The sequence below is a fragment of the Aspergillus aculeatinus genome (genome assembly GCF_003184765.1).
Source record: "Aspergillus aculeatinus CBS 121060 unplaced genomic scaffold BO66scaffold_75, whole genome shotgun sequence".
NCBI lineage: Eukaryota > Fungi > Ascomycota > Eurotiomycetes > Eurotiales > Aspergillaceae > Aspergillus > Aspergillus aculeatinus.
Genome location: NW_020291544.1, coordinates 9,147 through 28,628, shown reverse-complemented (window position 1 = coordinate 28,628; position 19,482 = coordinate 9,147). Strand labels below are relative to the sequence as shown.

Here is a 19,482-nt window from a genome sequence, read left to right as displayed (position 1 = left end):
CTGATCGGTCAGAGGCCGAATGAGACTGTTCTGATCATGCCAGGCAAACTCCGTTATCTTTCAATTCACTTGTTTCTTCTCGTTCTGTCATTCTTGTACCTTACCAGTGACATGTTCGCCTCAATTTCAAGCATATGATTTCATGATAATAAAAGATTGAGTTCGTCGTAAGTGTCGTAGGCCTACCCATGCCGTTGAGCTATTGCTGCTAGGAAAGCCGCGCTGATTGCGCAAAACACACCAGACATGAGAAGGAAGAAGGCGCCACCCCAGAATGTCCACCACACTCTAGCATCTCGTCGATCAACCCACAATTGCTTCAGTGTTTTTGGTTGTTGTGTGTCGAGATACGTTTTGAGTTTTCGCAAGCGAGGGCCGAAGTACTCGTAGTGCAAAAAAGCCTCTTTGGGACTGACATCGTGCTGGAAGATAGAAGTGATCATGAATCTGATGTCTTCTGGGTGATATGGGGCGTGAGAGTGTATTTCTCGCATGGGTGTGACAGTGGTCTTGTTTTGGTCAAAAGAGCTAACACCTTTGATGCTTGTGGGTGGGTTAGCAATGTCAAAGGCCGCTTGTACCGAAGGTGGCAGAGAGCAGCGGTGGAAATTCTCCATTATGCGTTTGACTGAGGGCCTTCTCGCATCGATGTCGAAAGTTTCAGGTATGTTTGTCTGAGAACCAAGTCGCTCGCTGACTTCAATCTTCCTACCCAGCCAAGTAACTTCTTCAGATTTGTTTATCTTTCTCAACTGCCTCACGCCTCCATTTGACGATGGTCGGAACAATAGAGCGTAAGTCTGGGACAGTTCAATGTAAATAGGCTCGTGATGATCCTTACTCTGAAGACCCCGGCCATTGTAGAAGAAAGTAGGATGAGCGAAAATCCTGATTGCATTCCGCCCGGCGAAGATTCTAAGATGGTCATCCAGGCAATCTGTCCATTCGATACTCAGTCCCCCGAAATCTTGCAGGTACCGGGCTGTGAGAGTTTCCGCTGCGAAAGTTGGGCTGGAAGCTTCCTCAAGGAGAAGCTCTTTGACCGGCTCGATGCCAGTCATCACGCTGCGATGAGACTTGACCATTTCGAAGATTTTGTAGACTGGCTTGTCTTTGTGTCTGAGGTAGAACGTCAGAGTCAACGGGTCTCGATTTCCGCGGAACTGGGACTCAAATTCCACCGCCGTCAGGCAATCGTATACAAGATGAAATTGGTACCAGAGGATCTCGGGCTCGTCGACGGCAGGCTGCGATAGTAAACGCCGAGCATAGCATAGATCCAAGAGTTCTTGGAGAATCATTTCATTGGGACCGCCGAGTCTGGAAAGTCGCAGTGCCCGCCCGACTTCGATCAATACCCGGAGCGTTTGGTCGGCATCAAAGTAGCGACAGTCAACACATACGCCATCTCTGCATTCGAGGGCGTCATTCCGTCGAGCTTCCATGCGGACAAGAATCAAGAGCAGGCGAGGCAGTCACGAGTATTCGAATGCTGCCTTCGAGCAGTCCAGCGGACCAAATATACGGTTCATTCCGTACGGCTCGATGGCGAAGAGCCCCTCCAGGAGGGTGTCACGATAGCGGGAGAGGACTTTTGCATCGAACAGGATATCATCGTTTCCATGCCATCCGAGCGTGCGGTAGATGGTCGGAAACCGATCGAACGCCGCTTCGTACGCATTCTGCATGGTTTGTCTCTCGGCAGGGGTGGATTCGTGCTTCTTCCAGTGGTCTAGGGGTGTCAGAATTCGAGTTCACCTACTGATAACCAACATACCCGTGTATTTTGCCATATAGGCCTCGTTCTCGGCATCTATCTCCTCTGGTGACATAAGCTGCACTGGTGTTGATGAGGGAGCATGCTTGGGTCGTCCAATCTGGATCTCCTCGTTGAGTGCGCTGAGAATGGGATCATTCTGTCTGGCCAATTCTCGAGCTCTGCTCGGATCGCGTCTGTCGTTCTCCTGATCGATCAATTTGATCAGAGATTTGATTGAGTCTGTCAGGTCCCGCACGGCAGCGATGGTGTCTCCGTCGGATGTGACGGGCTGTCTCGGTTCTGGAACTGATGAATCCATGGTTGTTACCGAGAGGAAGTGGGGGAAGCAGAAAGAAGCATCAGGCAACAACAGAGCTATGATGCAACCAACCGACCTCTTATCGCTTATCGCCGACTATACACCATCCCTCCAACCCTTTTCTTCACCACTACAATATGCCAACAGCTATCCATCACCCATACAACCCTACCCTCAATCTTCCCCCTCAATCTTCCCCCTCCAAAATCTCCTCATACATCACATCCGTCCTTAACGTAAACTTTACCCCGGACACCACCGGCTCCCCAGCATGCAACAGATCATTCTGCTGAAAGACCAACACCGACCCAACCCTAGGAAGCACCTTGACGACCTCATCCTCCTCGCTCTCGACCTCCAAGCGCCTCACAAAGGAAGTCGCCCCACCCACCAAACCCTCGTCCCCGTGCCCCTGCCCCTGCCCCTCCCCATTCAAATACACATGCACCGTGAAAAACGACCGCTCCCGACGATCCGGCGTGGTATACCAGGCATCCCGATGCGGGCGGAAGAACTCGCCGCGCTGGTACCGTAGGAAGCGCAGCCGCTCGTTGAGCCGCGTGAGCCGGTAGCGCCGGCGCGTCTGCAGCGTCACGCGCCAGGCGTCCTTTTCCAGCACGTCGAGGCCGAACTCATCCCGCAGGAAGGGGAGGATCCGATCGCCCAGTTTCTGCGCCAGCTCCGGCGCGTCGAGGATGATGCGGCCGCAGTTGCGCGTGTCCGGGCGGAGGACCTGTTCGCCGGCGCCGACGTTGAGCATGGCGCGCTCCCATTGGGGGGTCTGGGAGGTCGCGGTGAGGGTGGTGGTGCTGGCTTCGGCGAGGCGGAGGAGCTCGGTGCATTCGGGTTCGGTGAGGATGTTGTCGATGATCGCGGCGAAGAGGTGGCGGTAGGGCGGGAGGGGTGGGGTGGTCTGGCTGAAGTCGATGCGGTGGGCGGTTGCGTTCGGGGGTGCGGTGGCGGGGAGGAAGGTGTCCATCTTCGTTGTTGTTGGGGGCTTTGTGGGTGGGTGTGTAGCAACTTGCATATGTTCGGGTCTGGTATACCAGGTGAGTGGGTAAGCGGGCTAGTTATATACAGTGGACGGCTGACGAGGCTCGCAAGGCTGACTCGTGCCGCTGCGACCCAATCGCTGTTGACGCAGTATGTGCTGTGTCGACTTTGATTATAACGAGTAGCATACTGGCTAACATGAAGGAGAAATTTACAGTCAATGTGGTAGTTCTGATACACCAGTGTATGGTATATCCAGAAGTGTGTCTGTACTGGTATGCTTGGATTAGAGGCTGGTATATTATACTCTTTTGGTAGGATGGGCGTTTCTAAATAGAATAGCATGATAGCTTTTGGCTTGGTACGTCTAGCTACCACAACAGCAGGAACATATCCACCAAGCATGTTAGCTCAGGGGAAGAGCGCCGGGCTCATAACCCGGAGGACCCTGGATCGAAACCAGGACATGCTAACTATTTCTTTTTGGTTTTTTGCGGCCCACTGACAGGATCTTTTTTGTCGTGTCTCCTCTTTGTGCCTCTGTTTGTATGCATTTAGATTTGGTGCTCTACACTTGTAATTTAGTCACAACTGGTAGAAATAATTGTCCTTGATGTGACACTCAGTTGCCGACGGGAAAAAGTCCGACCGCAGTCAAGAATAAAATTCGACCCAACAAGCCATATTTATATATCGAGCAACACCGGCCTCGGCACGACAATATGTAGATTGTCAATAGACCACTGTTTGAAAATTCCGATTTAAGAAACTTGATCTAGCAGTATCTTCATCTTGAATACCATAGATAATACCTAGACATCGAATTCAAAGATCTATTGACTAGACTGAATCCTTCCCACACTAGAGAACAATACCCCCGCACCAACAATAGCCACCGCACCGGCCAATAAGACCCTTTCCGAAACACCTGCCCTTCCAGCGCATGTGCAGCATATGATTGCTACCCCCAATGCCCAATTCAACAAGCGGCTCCCGTGGCGCAATGGTAGCGCGTTAGACTTCTAATCTAAAGGCTGCGGGTTCGAGACCCGCCGGGAGCTTGTCTTTTTGCAGACAATTGTTTTTGTCTGCTGTAAACATAGTTTAGCTTGGCACCTCTGCTGCGGTGGATGGAAAGCAAAGCTGTTTCTCCGTGGCTGTTGTGCACCCGCGTCGGCATTCGGCAGACGACGTAGTTGCGCCGTCAGCTGTTTTTCTTTGGTCGCTTCTCTTACCCTTGGTGTCCAATCATATTGTATCGATCCGTATTGTGTTTGGTGGCATAGTGTTTCTGTTTTGTTTGCGCCCAGACCCATGACTGCAGTACAACACTATTGCTCATTCTTTTGCTCCGGACGGATTTTTTACAAGATTGAATATAGTCCCAATGTAGATATACAGAGTAATTGATATGTATACATGAGTATGATCTCCCAAGCACTCACCCCCGCACAATGTAAAACCCATTCATCGCCATCTGTTTCTCGACGGCACCGGCATTCGGCCCCCGCACCCCAATCCAATGCAGGGGAACATTCTCCACCATCCTCTGCCCCCGGGATCTGATATTCGTGACCCCATCCCGGGTTCTCTGCACCCAGGTGCCAGCTTGTCCACCCCCCTCACTGCCATCGCGCAGGCCATGGCCCCCGGCACTCCAAGCAGGATGCCCCAACACCTCCTGTGCATACGCCAGGTCACACGCATCCGCTATCATGGCCGCCTCGGCCGCCGCATCGCGCGCCGCCTGCAGCTCTCTCTCCGTGCTGCCGATCGCGGGAGGCAAATCCGGACGGAGATAGCCCATGATCCTCACCAGGAGACGTGACTGTGGTACGAGTGGCGGAGAGTCATCGATGAGACGGATGATGGTCTCCTTGCCCCTCGCGCGCGAGAGGTTCACCCGTGCTTCCAGCGCGGGGTTATACGAGAGGATGGAAAGGACCATGCCTTGCCACTGGGAGTCGCGAGGAGACAAGTATGTTGTTTCCCCGGGCTGGGGCGCCTGCGCAACGGATTGGCAGACGCGTACCCAGCCGAAGAACACCCCGTGGTATTGATCCTGGATCGCGTCGGGAACTTTTCCCAGCCGGTATTTGGTTCCATCCCCATATGCTGCGGGCTCTATGCGTGATGCCGTAAAGTCCACAGGAAATGGTGGCTGTGGACCAAGATCCAAGGAGATAGGCTGGTATTCTCCCGCCACTGAGGGATTGCCGGTGGTGGTGGGCCCCGAGGCAACTGACACCAACGAACTCACGCGGTCGCCGGCCCCACTCATCGAGTACGCCGTCTCAGCGGCTGTCTGCGTCTCCCAGCTCGGTTTGTACGGCTGAATCCGATCCTGGACCGCGGCGGTGACGGGGGCGATGACGGCCTCGGCGGCCGTCTGAGCGTACATCCCGAGGACCATTGCACCCACCTCCAAGGGCATGGTGGAGAGACTGGCGCCCCGGCACGAGCTGGGACTCAGTGATGTGGACAGGACTCGGAAGACCGGACTATAGCAGAGTACCTTCTTCCTGCCATTCCCACATAGCACGAGTTGGAAGTAGCCGTCGCCCGCTTCGGCGGGGACCCTCGCCACAATGGTCTCTCGCAGATGGTGCGTTTCACGAACTTTAGGTGGCGCCCTTTTGCGGAACTTCGCAATGTCGCGCTGCCACGCGCGCTCATCCGCGGGCTCCACCTGAGTCGCCTCGACGGCATGGGAGGGCGTCACGTCAACCCAGTCATCGGTGAGCCGTAGAAGGGCCTTGGTGCGCATTCCCGTCTTGCCGGTCCATCCCTTGGATTGCAGATAGAGGGTGCGGTCGGCGGGAAGGGGCGAGTCGGAGAAGATGGAGATGGTCACGGAGGTGGTGCTACCCCGGTAGAAGACCACGCCGGAGGAGTGACGCAGAATGGTGACATGCTTGGTACTTTCCGTAGGATGGCTGAGTAGCCCGCCTAGAAAGTGACGCGCTTCACCGTAGGCTTTCTGCGCGACCGAGAGATCCGTGGTGGTGCGGGGAAGGCTCGGCGCGGGGGATGTTGCTGGGGCGAGATCATGGATGGTGGTTGCAGCGCGAGTGGGGATGGTCTGTGATGGCGGGGGTCGCGGTAGGCGTGGGGATGGTGATCGCATAGGAGTGTATGGCGGTGGTGGTGTATCTAGGAGGGGTGGCTTATCCGAGGAAGTTGGTGTTGGGCACGGCGAGACCCTGATGACACCACGGATGGTGCCATCATCGTCAGCTTGCGGAAGAGGCTTGCGCTTGATTTGGTGGTGGTCCAGCATAGTGATTGTCCATTTGAACAGTGGAAGGGGCCGCCAGGAGCTAAGATATTGCAACCAAACCCCTGAAGTCCCCTGAAAGGATCGGAGTCGTGATGTCGATCGGAAGCGGCGGAGGTGCTGACTCAGCGCCTAGAAGAGGGTGAAGGATTGTGTCTCGGAAAATGGGTGAATTGGAACAATGAGTCCGGAGATGTTCGATTCTCTGAGATGGTTGATGTCACTGCATTGGAGAACCATGGTTGGCTGACAGCGGCAACATCCCGTAGCTCGATTGACAGAACTTGGGCTTATTTGTTAGCAGCGCAAGCTACAAACATCTGGCGGGGGCATACATTAGAATCCAGAAGGAACGACTTGTCGATTTTTCATCAATACTCGTATGACATGTAAGTTAGCACTAGTTCTGACACCTGGCATGATACTAAATTCAGGTTGAATGTTTGGTGCCATCTTCGCTGCCGTGACTTCAGCTGACAGGGTATCGATGTCCACTGGACGACATGGTCTTGACGGTCGATAGTATCTCGTAAGAGCTGAGACAAAGAAGACTACTGCTAAGATAGGGTAGAGATGACGAGCAAGTCCACGACACAGATAGATATGGTGTTCGAGTCCTGGTTCGGCAACCAGGTATGTAGGAAGGAAGGACGCATTGACGGGTTTGGGATAGGCGAACCATGCTATAGGTAGCAGAGGGAGGTGCGAGGCTGATGTGATTTAGTCTTCATCTAGATAGTAGCGGGCAGCTTGGAGAGAGCGAGAAAATGTCATGCAAGATGTCCTCGGCGTGATGTTCAAGGTTGTTGATTGTTAATTGTAAGAGCAGGGAAAACATTGGAGAGAAGGCTTCCTACGCTTATCGATAAGCATGAACGATAAGAAACCCAGGCACCCAGGCACCCAGGCACCCAAGCCAGCATTCCACCTGTGCGATGATGTGCAGCTGCATTCCAATAGGACTCACAAACTGGGTTCTTCCAGCCACTGCAGTGGTACTGTACATCAATCAACAGGATGAGAGATCCGCCTGTGAGAGTTTGTGCCTTGCCATGCTGACCCAGCCAAACCATGATCCTCCACAATCTCAACTGGCAGTGGACGATAAGCCAACGGGCGACAAGTGGCCAGCCGAAGACGGGGGAAGAAGGGGTGGCTGGCGGTGACGTCTTCCCGTTCCCGTTCCCACTCACTCTCACTGCCTCTTGTTCCTATCCATATCTCACAGTACCCCTACCCCTTCTCTATCTCCAACTTCATCTTCCGACTTCCCTCTGACCGGCAATCCATCGCCTACACCCACACCCACACCCACACTCACAGCCCAACATGGCCTCGTCACCCCCCGAGACCGAGGTCCCCACCCTCGACAACATCGCCCGGATCCTCCAACATGACACCCGCGTCAAGCTGGCCGGCGTGGACGTCGACGGCATGCTGCGCGGCAAGCTGGTCTCCAAGAAGAAGTTCCTCTCGATTGTCGCCGACGGGTTCGGGTTCTGCTCCGTGATCTTCGGGTGGGACATGCACGACCGCACCTACTTCAAGGAGCTGGCGATCAGCAACAAGGAGAACGGGTACCGCGACCTGGTGGCCGTGCCGGACCTGCGCAGTTTCCGTCGCATCCCCTGGGAGAACAACATCCCCTTCTTCCTGGTCAGCTTCTTCGATCCCGACACCAAGCAGCCGGTGTGCGCGTGTCCGCGGGGCCTGTTGCGCACGGCGCTGGAGTCGGTGGAGGCGGCGGGGTATCGCGCGATGGCTGGAGGTACGTCCCCCCTACATCATGACCTTGATACTTGATATTTGACTGTGTGATGCGCGGAACTAATCTAGCCGAATAGCGGAGTATGAGTTCTATCATTTCCGCGCGCCCAGCAGTCATCCCGACCCCAAGCAGAACGCCTCCGCGACCGCCACCTTCCTCAAAGAGAACCCCGTCGAAGCGTTGCCGTCGTTGACGGAGGGGATGTTCGGGTACAGTCTGACGCGGCCGACGCATAACCAGGAGTATTACTATGGGGTGTTCGATGCGTGCGAGCAGTTCAACTGTGAGATCGAGGGGTGGCATACCGAGAGTGGGCCGGGGGTGTATGAAGCGGTATGAGCTCTACTGTTCCGCAGCGGACAGAACCACACACACACACACACACACACACACACACACACTCTCTCTCTCTCTCTCTCTCTCTCTCTTTCTCTTCCGCGCCGTGCTGACAATCCAATGGCTACTAGGCACTCCAATTCGGCGAAGCCAAAGAAATGGCCGATAAAGCGGGACTCTTCAAGTAGGCCCACCCTTCCCTACATTCCAGCTGCACCTCCCGGACTAACGATTCTAGATACGTCGTGAAATCCCTCGGCACGAAGCACGGCATCACGCCCACGTCAATGGCCAAGCCACGCGAAGGCCTGCCCGGCAACAGCGGCCACATGCACATCTCCCTGGTGTCGCAAGAGGACGGATCCAACGCCTTCTACCGCGCGACGCCGGACCCCTCGCCACCGTACCCGGACGTCGCGCACCTGTCGGACCTGGGCCGCCACTTCCTGGCGGGGATCCTGGACGGGCTGCCGGACATCATGCCGGTGTTCGCGCCGACGGTGAACTCGTACAAGCGGCTGGTGGAGAACTTCTGGGCGCCGGTGACGGTGTCGTGGGGGCTGGAGCACCGGGCGGCGTCGATCCGGGTGATCGCGCCGCCGACGGCGAGCCCCAAGGCGACGCGGCTGGAGGTGCGCGTGCCCGGGGCCGACGCCAACCCGCACTTCGTGCTGGCGGCCGTGGTCGCGCTGGGGTGGCGCGGCGTCGCGCAGAAGCTGGCCCTCCCCGTGCCGCCGCTGTCGAAGGGGGATGAGATGGGCGGCGCCAGTGACCGGGGCGTGCGGCTGGCCAAGTCGCTGCGCGAGGCGGTGGGCGCGTTCATGCGCGAGGGCAGCGTGGCGCGCGAGGTGTTCGGCGATGCGTTTGTGGAGCACTTTGGCGGGACACGCGAGCACGAGTGTCGGTTGTGGGAGGAGGCGGTGACTGACTGGTAGGTCTTGCACTTCTGAAGATAAGGGCTTCGCTAACTTGATCGCAGGGAGGTGAGGCGGTATATCGAGACGGTTTGAGTTGGGTTGCGGGAATAGAGCGGGACAGTGGAGGATAGACGCACAGAGTAACGAGACACGACTGCAGATATCATTTACGCCTTTGTTAATACTTCCATGATCAAATATGGTGCTAGATTTACTCTACACTTCCAGTGTAACCATCCCCAACCAACCCCATCGAAACCCCGAACTGGAAATACTAAACATACAGAGATAAGGGTTCAGCCCACAACCACCTAACGACAAACCCGCGAATGCATAAGATTTGCTGACATCCCCTATATCCACCTCCTTCCCAGCCATGTACCATATGCGTTCTCCCCTCGCATCCCCCTTTCAAGCTTCCAGTAAATCTAAATCCCAATCAAATAATAAGCACAAACCGTAAGAACCCAGTAGACTACACCTCCTAGACCAGAAACACCCACACTAGAAGAAAACGAAGAATAATTCATTATAAACACGGGCCACTAACCAACCCTCTCCCCAAGACTTCATATACAGTACATATATCCATTACCAATCATTCACATCCCCGAAACATTATAAACATCCACCGATGGGCACAATCCCCAACCCAATCCGCAGACAGTGACGGAGTACGTACGGAGTAGACGTTTAGATATACTCCCAAGCAGCGGCACTACCATTGCGACCGACGGCCAAGGCATCGAATCCGAGGCAGTCGCCGACGTTACCGGAGGGGACGGTGGCGTTGCTCCAGGCAGCGAAGACCTGCCACTTGCTGGCGGTCGCAGCAGCGGAACCGGCAGCGGGGGTGGCAGACGGGGCAGCCGAGGAAGACGAGGCGGCAGCGGGGACCGGGCAAGCGATCAGGCCGCTGTTGGGCAGGGTCCAGTACCCGAAGGTGGCGCCGGCGGTCTGGGAGTAGCTGAAGGCGCCGACGACGGAGCCGGCGGGGAGGTAGGCCGAGTGGGGCTGCGTGAAGGCCAGGGCGCCGCTGGGGGCGATGTAGACTTGTTGGCCGCCGGGGACGGAGACGTCCTGTTTTTTTTTTTTGATGAGGGTTAGTTGTTTGTGGTTTGTGAAAGGGGGCATGGCATGGGAGAAGGGCAAGAAAGAACGTACCAAAGAGTTGGCACCGGCATCAAACACCGTCTCGGTGCCAGGCGGGCAGGCGCCCAGCTCGGCGACCTGGTCCGGGCAGTAGCTGGAGGCGTTCTGCAGCCCCAGGTAGAAGCCCCCGGAGGCGGCGTTCAAGGGCAGCAGGTGCACCGGCGACCCGGAGCGGGCGGACATCACCGAGAACGAGTTGTAGTTGGCCTGCGCCTGCTGGGCCTGGGGCAGGGCCGAGACACCGGCGGCGGCGGAGAGGAGAGCAAGGAGCTTCATGGTGGTGGTGGTGGTGGTGGTGGTGATTGGGATTGTGGGTGGTAAAGATGGATGGTTTGTTTGTAGATGATACTGGAAAATATCCTGGGGAAGAAAGAAGGTCTTTATACCTCAGGGCTATGCCAGTATCTTGTTCCACTGCCACTCTTCAACCCGTGGCTAACTAGCACAACTCTAGTAACTCGACCATGCTGGTTTAGCGATGCGATGAGTGAAACATCCCCACTCCATCTGCTGATCAGCGGAGTGTGTCTCGGGGACATTCCCCCTTCAGTAACATTGGGGACTGGTTGACCAGGTTTCACTCGCCTTCGTATTGATTATTAGGCAGTGAGAAAAGGAAGTTGGGGAATGTCCGAACAATGCCCTAATTCACCCCCCCCCATTTCTCCCAAATGACATTCTGTTTAGGTTATCATTCATCAGCAACCGTCTTACCCGACCCGAAGCTGCCGCTGGACCCTGTGGATCCTCTAGCAGATTGTACTATTTAAAGAGATGACATCATTCGCTGCTTCGCTTCTGGTGCAGTCAGTCAGTCAGTCAGTCAGTCACTCACTCACTCAGTCCCACCGCTAAACTCGATCGATGCCTGCAGAATATTCACGAACACCAACTAAAACTAGTCTAAGACATCACAAACAAAAAAACCAGGCAACCCCAAACTTCGGCAATTTCTTATTTACATATACGAACGCTGACTTCATGCAATGCAACTGTACAATTTCTGAATGTCTCGGATTCCGCCGAATTTCCCCTCCAATGTCCTGCCCACGGTGCCTTTCTGCATTTCTGCCTCGGGTCTAATGTGTGTCGTGTCTCACTAATCATCACAATATTCTCTTCGGCACCATCCCCAATGGGCAACGGACCTCATCACGAACATCAGAAACATCAATATTCCCCTCGTAAAGGCAAATCCCGTGAGCTCTGTCCGACCCAAATCTCAAACTCGCCATCCGGCATCACCCAATTCTGCTCGCGAACACTCCAGTAACTCAGGTCCTTCCGGGTCAACGTCATCGCCACCGTCTGCCTCTCCCCGGCCTCCAGTGTGACCTTGGTGAAATTCCGCAGCACGCGCGACGGAAACTCAATCGGCTCAGGCATCCGCTCCAGCTTCACCTTGCTGGACCGCCGCGCCCCCTCGTGCACCTCCACCCAGTCGCCATCCTCGGTCACTCCCCCAGGGGATGAGACATACACCTGCACCACGGTCTGACCGGCCCGCGGTCCTGTGTTGCGTACCTCAACCTCGACATTCACCACCTCGTCATAGAGCGATGGATTTCCGCCCAATCCACCACCGGCGGGCGACAACGGCTGCGGTTGGTCGTACCCCTCCGGATAGTGCGTGTAGTTGGCCGCCGCGGTGCCGTCCATCGACGTGAGGTACGGATAAATGAACTGAGGGACCGCCCGGAACTCTGCAGGGAACAACACCGACTCATTGCGTGGAGGCTCCGCGTCGTACTCGGGGGGGAAGACGGTCTGGGGCGGTCGAGACGCCGGGAGACGGGACTTGGACTGCAGCCCCTGGACATGAAGATCGGCAAGCTCAAACGTCGTGTACGACAACCCAAACCCGAACTCGAATCGTGGCGTGATGTTGTGTCGATCGAAATACCGATGATCAATATACAGCCCGTCCTGGAAATCTACCTGCGGCACGGGTGCATTAGGCTCATACAAGACCTGCGCCCCGGCTCCGTAGTCTTCCAGACTCTTGCCGACCGTGTACGGCAGCCGCCCGCTGGCATCGACCACGCCAAACAAGACGTCCATCAGCGCATTGCCGCTCTCTTGGCCAGGCAGATGGGCGAAAAGCACGGCATCGACCCCTGGCAGATCGATCCACGATTCCACCACGACCGGACCCACCGCATGCACAACCACCACGGTCGGCCCAGCGCAGTTTCGAGCGACCGTCTCGATCAGCGTGTCGCCGCCCTTCTGCAGGAACAGGTTATTGCGGTCGCCGTGAATGCCCCCCGCGGAGATGAAGCCTTCGCCCGAGTCGGCATTGGCGAACACCAAGCAGAGGTCCTTATCCGCCACCTCTGTCGGCATCACCGCGTTGCGGAGGTAGGGGCTGAGTTCGATCTCCGTCTCCCAGGCGGACTGTAAAGCCTCAAAGGGGCTGACCAGATACGGGAACTCGGCCGTGCCGCTGCCCCAGCCCATCGCCAAGGTTCCTTGGTTGCACCCGCGATCGGCGCAGGCGTTGGGACCCATTGCCGGGCCCGCATCGTCACCGTAGACACCCACGCGAAACACGGCTCCGGACCCAGTCGTGGGGCGGCGGGACAACGGGAGGGTCTGACGGTCATTCTTTACGAGCACAATTCCCTCGGTCGCGACCTTGCGCGCGATGATCCAATGGGCATTGTCGCCCTCGCCCTGCGCATTAATGAAGCGATTCACCACGCCGTAGGTCTCGTCACTAGGGGATCCCTGATAGATCCAGCCCACCTCGTCGTTGGTCCAAGAGGAGAAGCTGGGACCACCGTTCCCTTCGGGCGGTGGGCGCTCCCACGTGTCTTGGCCCAAATGGTACCAAGCAGCTACGATGCGAGTCACCATATCGTTCAACCGCTCCATCGGGACAGAAGTGTTAAGCACGGCACGAGTCAGCTCCGATCCCCAGAGCGACTTGCCGTCCGCCCAGCGAAGACCGTCGCCGGGCATGCTCATGTCGAGCCCGCCTAGAGCGCTATTGATGCCCGAGCGCTGAGCCAGCCAGTCGGACTGCACGAAGCCCTGGAAACCCAGTTCGTCCTTGAGGACCCCGTTCAGCAGCTTGCTGTTCTCACAGGCGTGGCTGTTGTTCACCATCTGGTACGAACACATGACACTGGCGACATCGGCCCGGATGGCTTCCGCGAAGGGCCAGAGAAAGACCTCATGTAGCGCACGGTCATTGATGTTGGATGACAAGGCCGTTGCGATGCCCCACTCGTAGGGCTGACGGAAATGTTCCTGCTCGTTCATGATGTAGTGCTTGGCCGTAGCCATCACCCCGGTGCTCTGAATGCCGCGAATAGTCTCCGCGGCCGCCACACCCTGCAAAACCGGGTCCGCCCCAAACGCTTCCCAATTGCGACCACCAGCAGGCATCATCCCCAAGGGGCCCATAGAAGGGCCGAGAAGCACATTGACACCTTTGGTGCGCGCTTCCTCGCCCAATGCCACGCCCCGCTGACGGATCAACTCGCGATTCCAGGTCGCGCCGGTGGTGATCCCAGCGGGGAAGGCGGAGATCAAATCGGCATAGCGCAGCCCCAGTGGTCCGTCCTGCAGACACAACGAGGGAAACTTGACAAATTCAGCGGGCGCTGTATAGCAGTGTAAAGTTAATCGCCACGTAGTCACTAAGCCAGGATATTCCGATCAAGACGAACCTGTATTCCCCACACACATGCCCATCTGCCATCCAACGCCGGTCGTGATGTTGATCTTCTCGATGAGCGTCATATTGCGCACCAACAGTTCCGCCCTGCGATAATCATCCGCCCAATCCTCCAGCGCACCGCCTTGCGGCGTCGGGAACCATGATTCGGAGGGAAGCATATCCTGCACAAAACGAAGCAACACCACAATTAGCCGAGCATCCTCTTACACCTGTAGCAACCATGTAGTCAGGGGGGAAAAAAACTCACCACCTCCACCCTCCCCGCATCCCAGCCGCCACGCGCTGCAAACCGCAGAAACACCCACACCAGTGCCCCCAACACCAACACGACCGCCAGCAGCGCACGGCACCAAACCTTCCGATAATAGTATCTGGTCGTCGTCGTCCACCCCCACCCCATATGCGGCGTATGCTTCTTGAAAGTCGACGATCTTCTCCGATGGTGTCCCTTTGACCCCTTCCTCAACCCCACGTCCGAGCCCACGGAGCGCGCATCACTGTCGTCGCTGTCCTCGTCGTCGTCGGAGAGTTCGAACTGATGCGCCGCGGTCAGGAGTTCGCGTTCCGCGGCGGTGATGGAGGAGAGGTAGGCTTCAACGTCCGAGGGGCGGGCACTGTTGTTGTTACTCGTGGGGTAGGCGTAGGCGGGTTTGGATGCGGTGGAGCTGTGGCGGCTGTGGTGGTTGTCGATGCGGCGGAGTTTGATCTGGCTGCTGCTGCTCCTGCTGCTGCTGCCGCTGCCGCCGCCGCCGGTATTTTGATTGTGGTGGTGGTCGTCGTCATCGGAGAGGTCGGAGAGGGTGAATCGGTCGTCGAGGTCGGCGGATGGTGAGGATTCTTCTTCGGGGATCGGGGCGAAGGAGGAGAGCGATTTGCGGGAGGGCGCGTCTTGTTTGAGGTGGTCCCGGTAGGAGGGAGGGGGTCCCGGGTTGGGTGGCATGGTTCTGCGCTGTCTTTAAATTATGCTTATTCGATATCGATAGCAAATCATGGATCAGAGGGATGCAAACGAATGTGAAGATGCACAGGAAGAAGAGGACATGTCAGAAAAAGGAGAGCAAAGAATTGCATTGAATTAGGGGAGAGAGGGATGGGAGATGGGAGGGAGGGAGGTATGGGGATTGGATGATGAAGGAGGGAGAAGTGGACTGGGAGATTGGGAGTGGTGAACTTGGGACAATTCGCAGGTTCTGGCCAGGGGATTGTCACCGCAAGCTTTCTGGCATTGGTTCCTGCCGCGGGCGTTCCGCGCCCGGTGGAGACCAAACTGGGGCTGCATGACGACAACTCGGTGTATAGTATTGACAAGGTAAGATACTGTAATTTACAACAGACTACCACGTACCTTGCGTTTATACTTGTTTGCATACAGATTTTCAAAAACCAAAACGAAATGGATGCTCTATGCTGAGAATCTCGTCTACAGCTCTATATACTCATGGACAGTCATCAAGCAAACAAAAAGGTCTATAAGCCAATCCAGCAATCATCGCGGTCATTCATTCGCACTCTACTCCTCATCATCCGTGTCCGGGGGCTTGGGAGTACCCTTGGGACTTTGCAGCCACTCCAGGTGACGCAGACGACGACGCGCCTCGCGCTCCTTCATCTGCGCACGAGTCATCTTCTTCTTCTTGCGAGCCTTGAACTTCAACTCGCCTTCTTCCGCTCCCGAGTTCACCGCCGAGGCGGCGGCACTGGTGGTGGTCGAGTTGGCCGCCGTGCTGCCGGGCTGAGGGGTGCTGGTGGCACTGTCCTCGAAACGATCGAGAGCAACAGCATTGTTGGTGCGGCCGACAATACGACCGTCGGCAATGTGCAGCTGTTCGGGGCACAGCGCACCCACGAACTCCTCGTTGTGAGAGATCATGACCACACCACCCTTGAAGTCACGAATGGCAACCGCCAAACCACCCAGGGAATCACGATCCAAGAAGTTAGTCGGCTCGTCCAGCACCAGCAAGTGAGGGTTGTTCCACATGGCTCCAGCCAGCACGACCTTGACCTTCTGACCACCAGACAGACCAGAGATCTGATTGTGAGCGGCAATCTCGGGATCCAGACCAACATCCTCAAAGTGCTTGGCAATGATCTTGGGCTCGAGGATACGGAAACCAAGACCCTCGCGGGAGGCCTCGTGGTCGTCGAACTCCTGCACCAGCTTGGCGAATCCCAGCTCGGTAAGGGTTTCACGGGAAATCATGGTGTTGTGCTTGGGAAGAAGACCGATCCATTTACTAGACAGCATGTTAGCGATGAGTAGACAACCCAATATGGCACTCCGACTTACACTTCATATTGGAAGGACTTCTTCCATTTCTGACGACCCATCAGAGCCTCAATGCGACGAGGGCCACGGCCATCACCCAGATCCACAGGCTTCTCCAACTGTGCCTTGTCCTGCTCGGTAAGGATGCGGGTCTGCTTCAAGTGCACCTCACGGTCATCACCGTTGGCGTAACGCCACTGCAGGTACTGACTGGGGGTCTTCTCCAAGTGCATCTCAACGTGCTCCAGAGCGTGCTGCTTGATGTAACCGATACGGAGGTTGGGGTGCTTCTCGACTTTGCCGGTCTGCGGGATGGTCTCACCCGTCAGCATCTTGATGAAGGTCGATTTACCCGCACCGTTACCACCGATGATAGCGACACGGGAAGACAGGGTCAACGACAGCGAGGCGCCCGTCAGCGAGGGCTTGCTGGCTCCAGGGTAGGTGTAGGAGCAGTCGGTCATACGGAGGATGGAGCGGGTGTTGGACTTGATACCGGACAAGATACCGGGAGGAGGGAACTTGAACTGAACATTGCTGGCGGACAGGGTGTAGTAGCTCTTGGCCTCGGGCTTGACCTTCACAAAGCTGCGCGGATGGTTAGTGATTGTCAAGAGACAAAGGATTGAGGAACACTTACTCGGCCAGGTTACCCTTGTAGCAAACCAGCTTCTTCTGCTCGTAGTGGTAGATGTCGGTACAGACCTCGTCCAAGAAACCAGAGTCGTGAGAGACGATCAAGCTGGTGATCTCAGTGTGGGCCTTCAGGTATTCCTGAAGCCACTTGACGTTGGCGACGTCCAAGTGGTTAGTAGGTTCGTCCAGCAAGAGCACATCGGCCTTCAGCAACATGGCGCGGGCCAAAGCCAGCTTCATCTTCCAACCACCAGACAGGGATCCGACGCGCTGGTTCTGGCGACCCTCCGGACCATCGGTGAAGCCAAACTCCAACAAGACGTTACGGACGTGCTCTTCACCCTCCGCAGCGATCTTGGGGTCCTTCACGACGAACTCATAAATGCTCAAATCAGCATCCTCACCCTGGTTGTGCTCGACGAAGCAGGTGCGGACAACATCTTGAGGGGGGAAGCCCTCCAGCTTGTCGTTGGCGATACTGCGCATGAGGGTGGACTTGCCCGCACCGTTGCGGCCGCACAGACCGTAACGGTGTCCCTTCAGCAGACGAAGGTTGGTGTGCGACAGCAGCAACATACCACCGTAGGCCAGCGAGAAGTTGGCGTTGACGATTTCAACCTCGTTGGGGTCTTCGGGCTCGGGGCGACCATACTTGCGGTGATCCTCCTCAGTGAAGTGGGCCTCCAGCGCTGCCGCGACGGCGTCGTGCTTATCCTCCGCCAAGAGACCGCGCAGGTAAGGACCGACGCAGGCGGGGATGCGGTCAAGCATGCGGCAGTTGACATCCTCACGGACCATCTCCGAGATGTAGTTCTTGCCGAGCTCGAACAAGGTCACCAGCTCGGGGTGCACCAGGCCGCCTTGCTCTTGGATCTTAGCCTCCAAGACGGTGCGAACCTCATCGGGGGTGATCTTGGCGACCACCCCGGCAGCAACATCCTTGTCGGCCATAGCCTTCTCGATGACGTCCAAAGCACGGGTGGCAAGCTCACGCACCTCAGGTAGAGAGGCACGGTCCTTGACGCGCTGCACACCAGGCTTCAACTTGGGCAAGAAGGTACGAGCCTCAGCGGGGTCGTGGACCAGCTTGGTCAAGTTCTCCACGACGACAACGGTCTGGCGGAGGGTCTCCTGGGGGGTCGTGGGGGCGTTCAGCGAGCGTTCGAGTAGGGGAGTGAGCAGGGCGAGAACGGGGGAGGTGACAATGGCGACGAAAGTGGTCTGGGACAAGGCATGGATAGCCTTTTGAAGGGTCTGCTCGGAAGGCTGCTCCATGGTCTTGATCAGGAGAGGAATGCGGGGAGCAACGTCGTCGTTGGACAGCAGGGTCGTGATGGCGTTCATAGTCTTAATGGACTGCTTGGCGACTTCATTCTTCAAGTCATGCATACCGGACTCGACCAGAGGAATCAGGTCCTTGAGGGTCTTGCCCATGGCCTCGCGCAGCAAATCCTTCTCGCGCTCCTCCTCGAGGGAACCAGCACCCATCTGGGCCTTCACGGCCATCTTCTCGATGAGAGCGTAGGCGCCGACGAAGCCCTGCCACTTGGCGGTGTTGCGGTTCAGATACGCGGAGAGGGCGGGAAGGAGGCCGTTGGCGAGGGATTCGGCCTTCAAGCAGGCGAAGAGAGCGTCGATGGCGTATTGAGCAGCCTCGCGAACGACAGCACCCTTGTCGGCGAGCAAATCGAGGGCGAGGTGCAGCAGACCGCCGTCCTGGAGCAGGAAGACGACTTCGCTGAGAGGGTGTTCGCGGGGGAAGCGTTCGAACATGGCGCCGAGAATCAGCATGGCGCTTTCGCGGAGAGCGCCATTCTTCTTATCAACGGCGGCCTTCTGGATCTGGGGCAGAATGTTGTAGTATGTGAAGCCAGCGACACCAACGCTCTGGATGAGCAGATTGGTCAGAGCGTAGGCGGCATCGAGGGACTGCTGGGAGGTCTCTGCGTTGAAGATGGTGTGGAGGAAAGAGCCGATCTCCTCGTAGGTGGGGGGGACCCCGGAGGGGGTCTTGGAGACAGCGGTCTGCATGGTGGGCGTGGGAGATTCGGGGTGAGGCATTCTAAATATGCGAGGGGTATTCTATTGTGGTGAAGTGGTAAAGGCTCCCAACCAGCACAAGCCGTAAGCCGTGGATTTTTGGAGGTGGGCGGAGAGGGGCGTTCAGCCTCGTTCGGAGCAGGAAAGAGAGAGCTGAGAGATAAGAGAAGAAGCTGACTGAATGGAAAGAACTATACAACCACAAACCAAACAACAAAGCAGCAATCCTCCTGGAGGATGCGTTCCAAACACCAAAAACACAGAAAAAAGAAGAGTGGAGAGGATACACAGCGTCAGAAGAAGGAGGAGGAAGAGGAGAGGGGGGGGG

At 56.6% G+C, this 19,482-nt stretch overlaps 7 protein-coding genes and 2 non-coding genes across 9 annotated transcripts; 3 read left to right on the top strand and 6 right to left on the bottom strand.

Moving 5' to 3' along the window:
• Nucleotides 1-182: 182 nt before the first annotated feature.
• BO66DRAFT_415691 (uncharacterized protein) lies at nt 183-2,078 on the bottom strand (the record flags this gene model as incomplete). The annotated part of the gene is made up of 3 exons (XM_025649550.1): nt 183-1,438; nt 1,517-1,732; nt 1,778-2,078. The coding sequence occupies 3 exons, from the start codon at nt 2,076-2,078 to the stop codon at nt 183-185; spliced, it is 1,773 nt and encodes a 590-aa protein (XP_025498503.1).
• Nucleotides 2,079-2,265: 187 nt separating this feature from the next.
• On the bottom strand, nt 2,266-3,057 carry BO66DRAFT_335714 (2OG-Fe(II) oxygenase; the record flags this gene model as incomplete). Its single annotated transcript, XM_025644254.1, has 1 exon — nt 2,266-3,057. One exon carries the CDS (start codon nt 3,055-3,057, stop codon nt 2,266-2,268), a length of 792 nt encoding a protein of 263 aa, XP_025498502.1.
• Nucleotides 3,058-3,471: 414 nt separating this feature from the next.
• BO66DRAFT_t310 lies at nt 3,472-3,543 on the top strand. The gene has a single exon. It is a non-coding gene; the product is annotated as a tRNA-Met (tRNA).
• A 517-nt stretch (nt 3,544-4,060) lies between these two features.
• Nucleotides 4,061-4,132, top strand: BO66DRAFT_t311. The gene has a single exon. It is a non-coding gene; the product is annotated as a tRNA-Arg (tRNA).
• A 363-nt stretch (nt 4,133-4,495) lies between these two features.
• Nucleotides 4,496-6,377, bottom strand: BO66DRAFT_396021 (uncharacterized protein). The gene has a single exon (XM_025648366.1). It carries the CDS (start codon nt 6,349-6,351, stop codon nt 4,513-4,515), a length of 1,839 nt encoding a protein of 612 aa, XP_025498501.1. The 5' UTR covers nt 6,352-6,377; the 3' UTR covers nt 4,496-4,512.
• A 544-nt stretch (nt 6,378-6,921) lies between these two features.
• BO66DRAFT_475595 (glutamine synthetase family protein) lies at nt 6,922-9,462 on the top strand (the record flags this gene model as incomplete). Its single annotated transcript, XM_025653255.1, has 6 exons — nt 6,922-6,981; nt 7,672-8,116; nt 8,193-8,449; nt 8,584-8,636; nt 8,691-9,383; nt 9,432-9,462. The coding sequence occupies 6 exons, from the start codon at nt 6,922-6,924 to the stop codon at nt 9,460-9,462; spliced, it is 1,539 nt and encodes a 512-aa protein (XP_025498500.1).
• Nucleotides 9,463-9,633: 171 nt separating this feature from the next.
• Nucleotides 9,634-11,117, bottom strand: BO66DRAFT_384997 (putative IgE-binding protein). Its single transcript, XM_025646117.1, has 2 exons — nt 10,534-11,117; nt 9,634-10,449 (listed from the first exon to the last, which is right to left on the bottom strand). The coding sequence occupies exons 1-2, from the start codon at nt 10,795-10,797 to the stop codon at nt 10,063-10,065; spliced, it is 651 nt and encodes a 216-aa protein (XP_025498499.1). The 5' UTR covers nt 10,798-11,117; the 3' UTR covers nt 9,634-10,062.
• Nucleotides 11,118-11,228: 111 nt separating this feature from the next.
• Nucleotides 11,229-15,333, bottom strand: BO66DRAFT_360515 (beta-glucosidase). The gene is made up of 3 exons (XM_025645007.1): nt 14,457-15,333; nt 14,199-14,370; nt 11,229-14,132 (listed from the first exon to the last, which is right to left on the bottom strand). Exons 1-3 carry the CDS (start codon nt 15,147-15,149, stop codon nt 11,692-11,694), a joined length of 3,306 nt encoding a protein of 1,101 aa, XP_025498498.1. The 5' UTR covers nt 15,150-15,333; the 3' UTR covers nt 11,229-11,691.
• A 271-nt stretch (nt 15,334-15,604) lies between these two features.
• BO66DRAFT_475592 (putative mRNA-nucleus export ATPase (Elf1)) lies at nt 15,605-19,436 on the bottom strand. Its single transcript, XM_025653254.1, has 3 exons — nt 17,119-19,436; nt 16,500-17,066; nt 15,605-16,446 (listed from the first exon to the last, which is right to left on the bottom strand). The coding sequence occupies exons 1-3, from the start codon at nt 19,173-19,175 to the stop codon at nt 15,720-15,722; spliced, it is 3,351 nt and encodes a 1,116-aa protein (XP_025498497.1). The 5' UTR covers nt 19,176-19,436; the 3' UTR covers nt 15,605-15,719.
• Between the last annotated feature and the right edge of the window lie 46 nt (nt 19,437-19,482).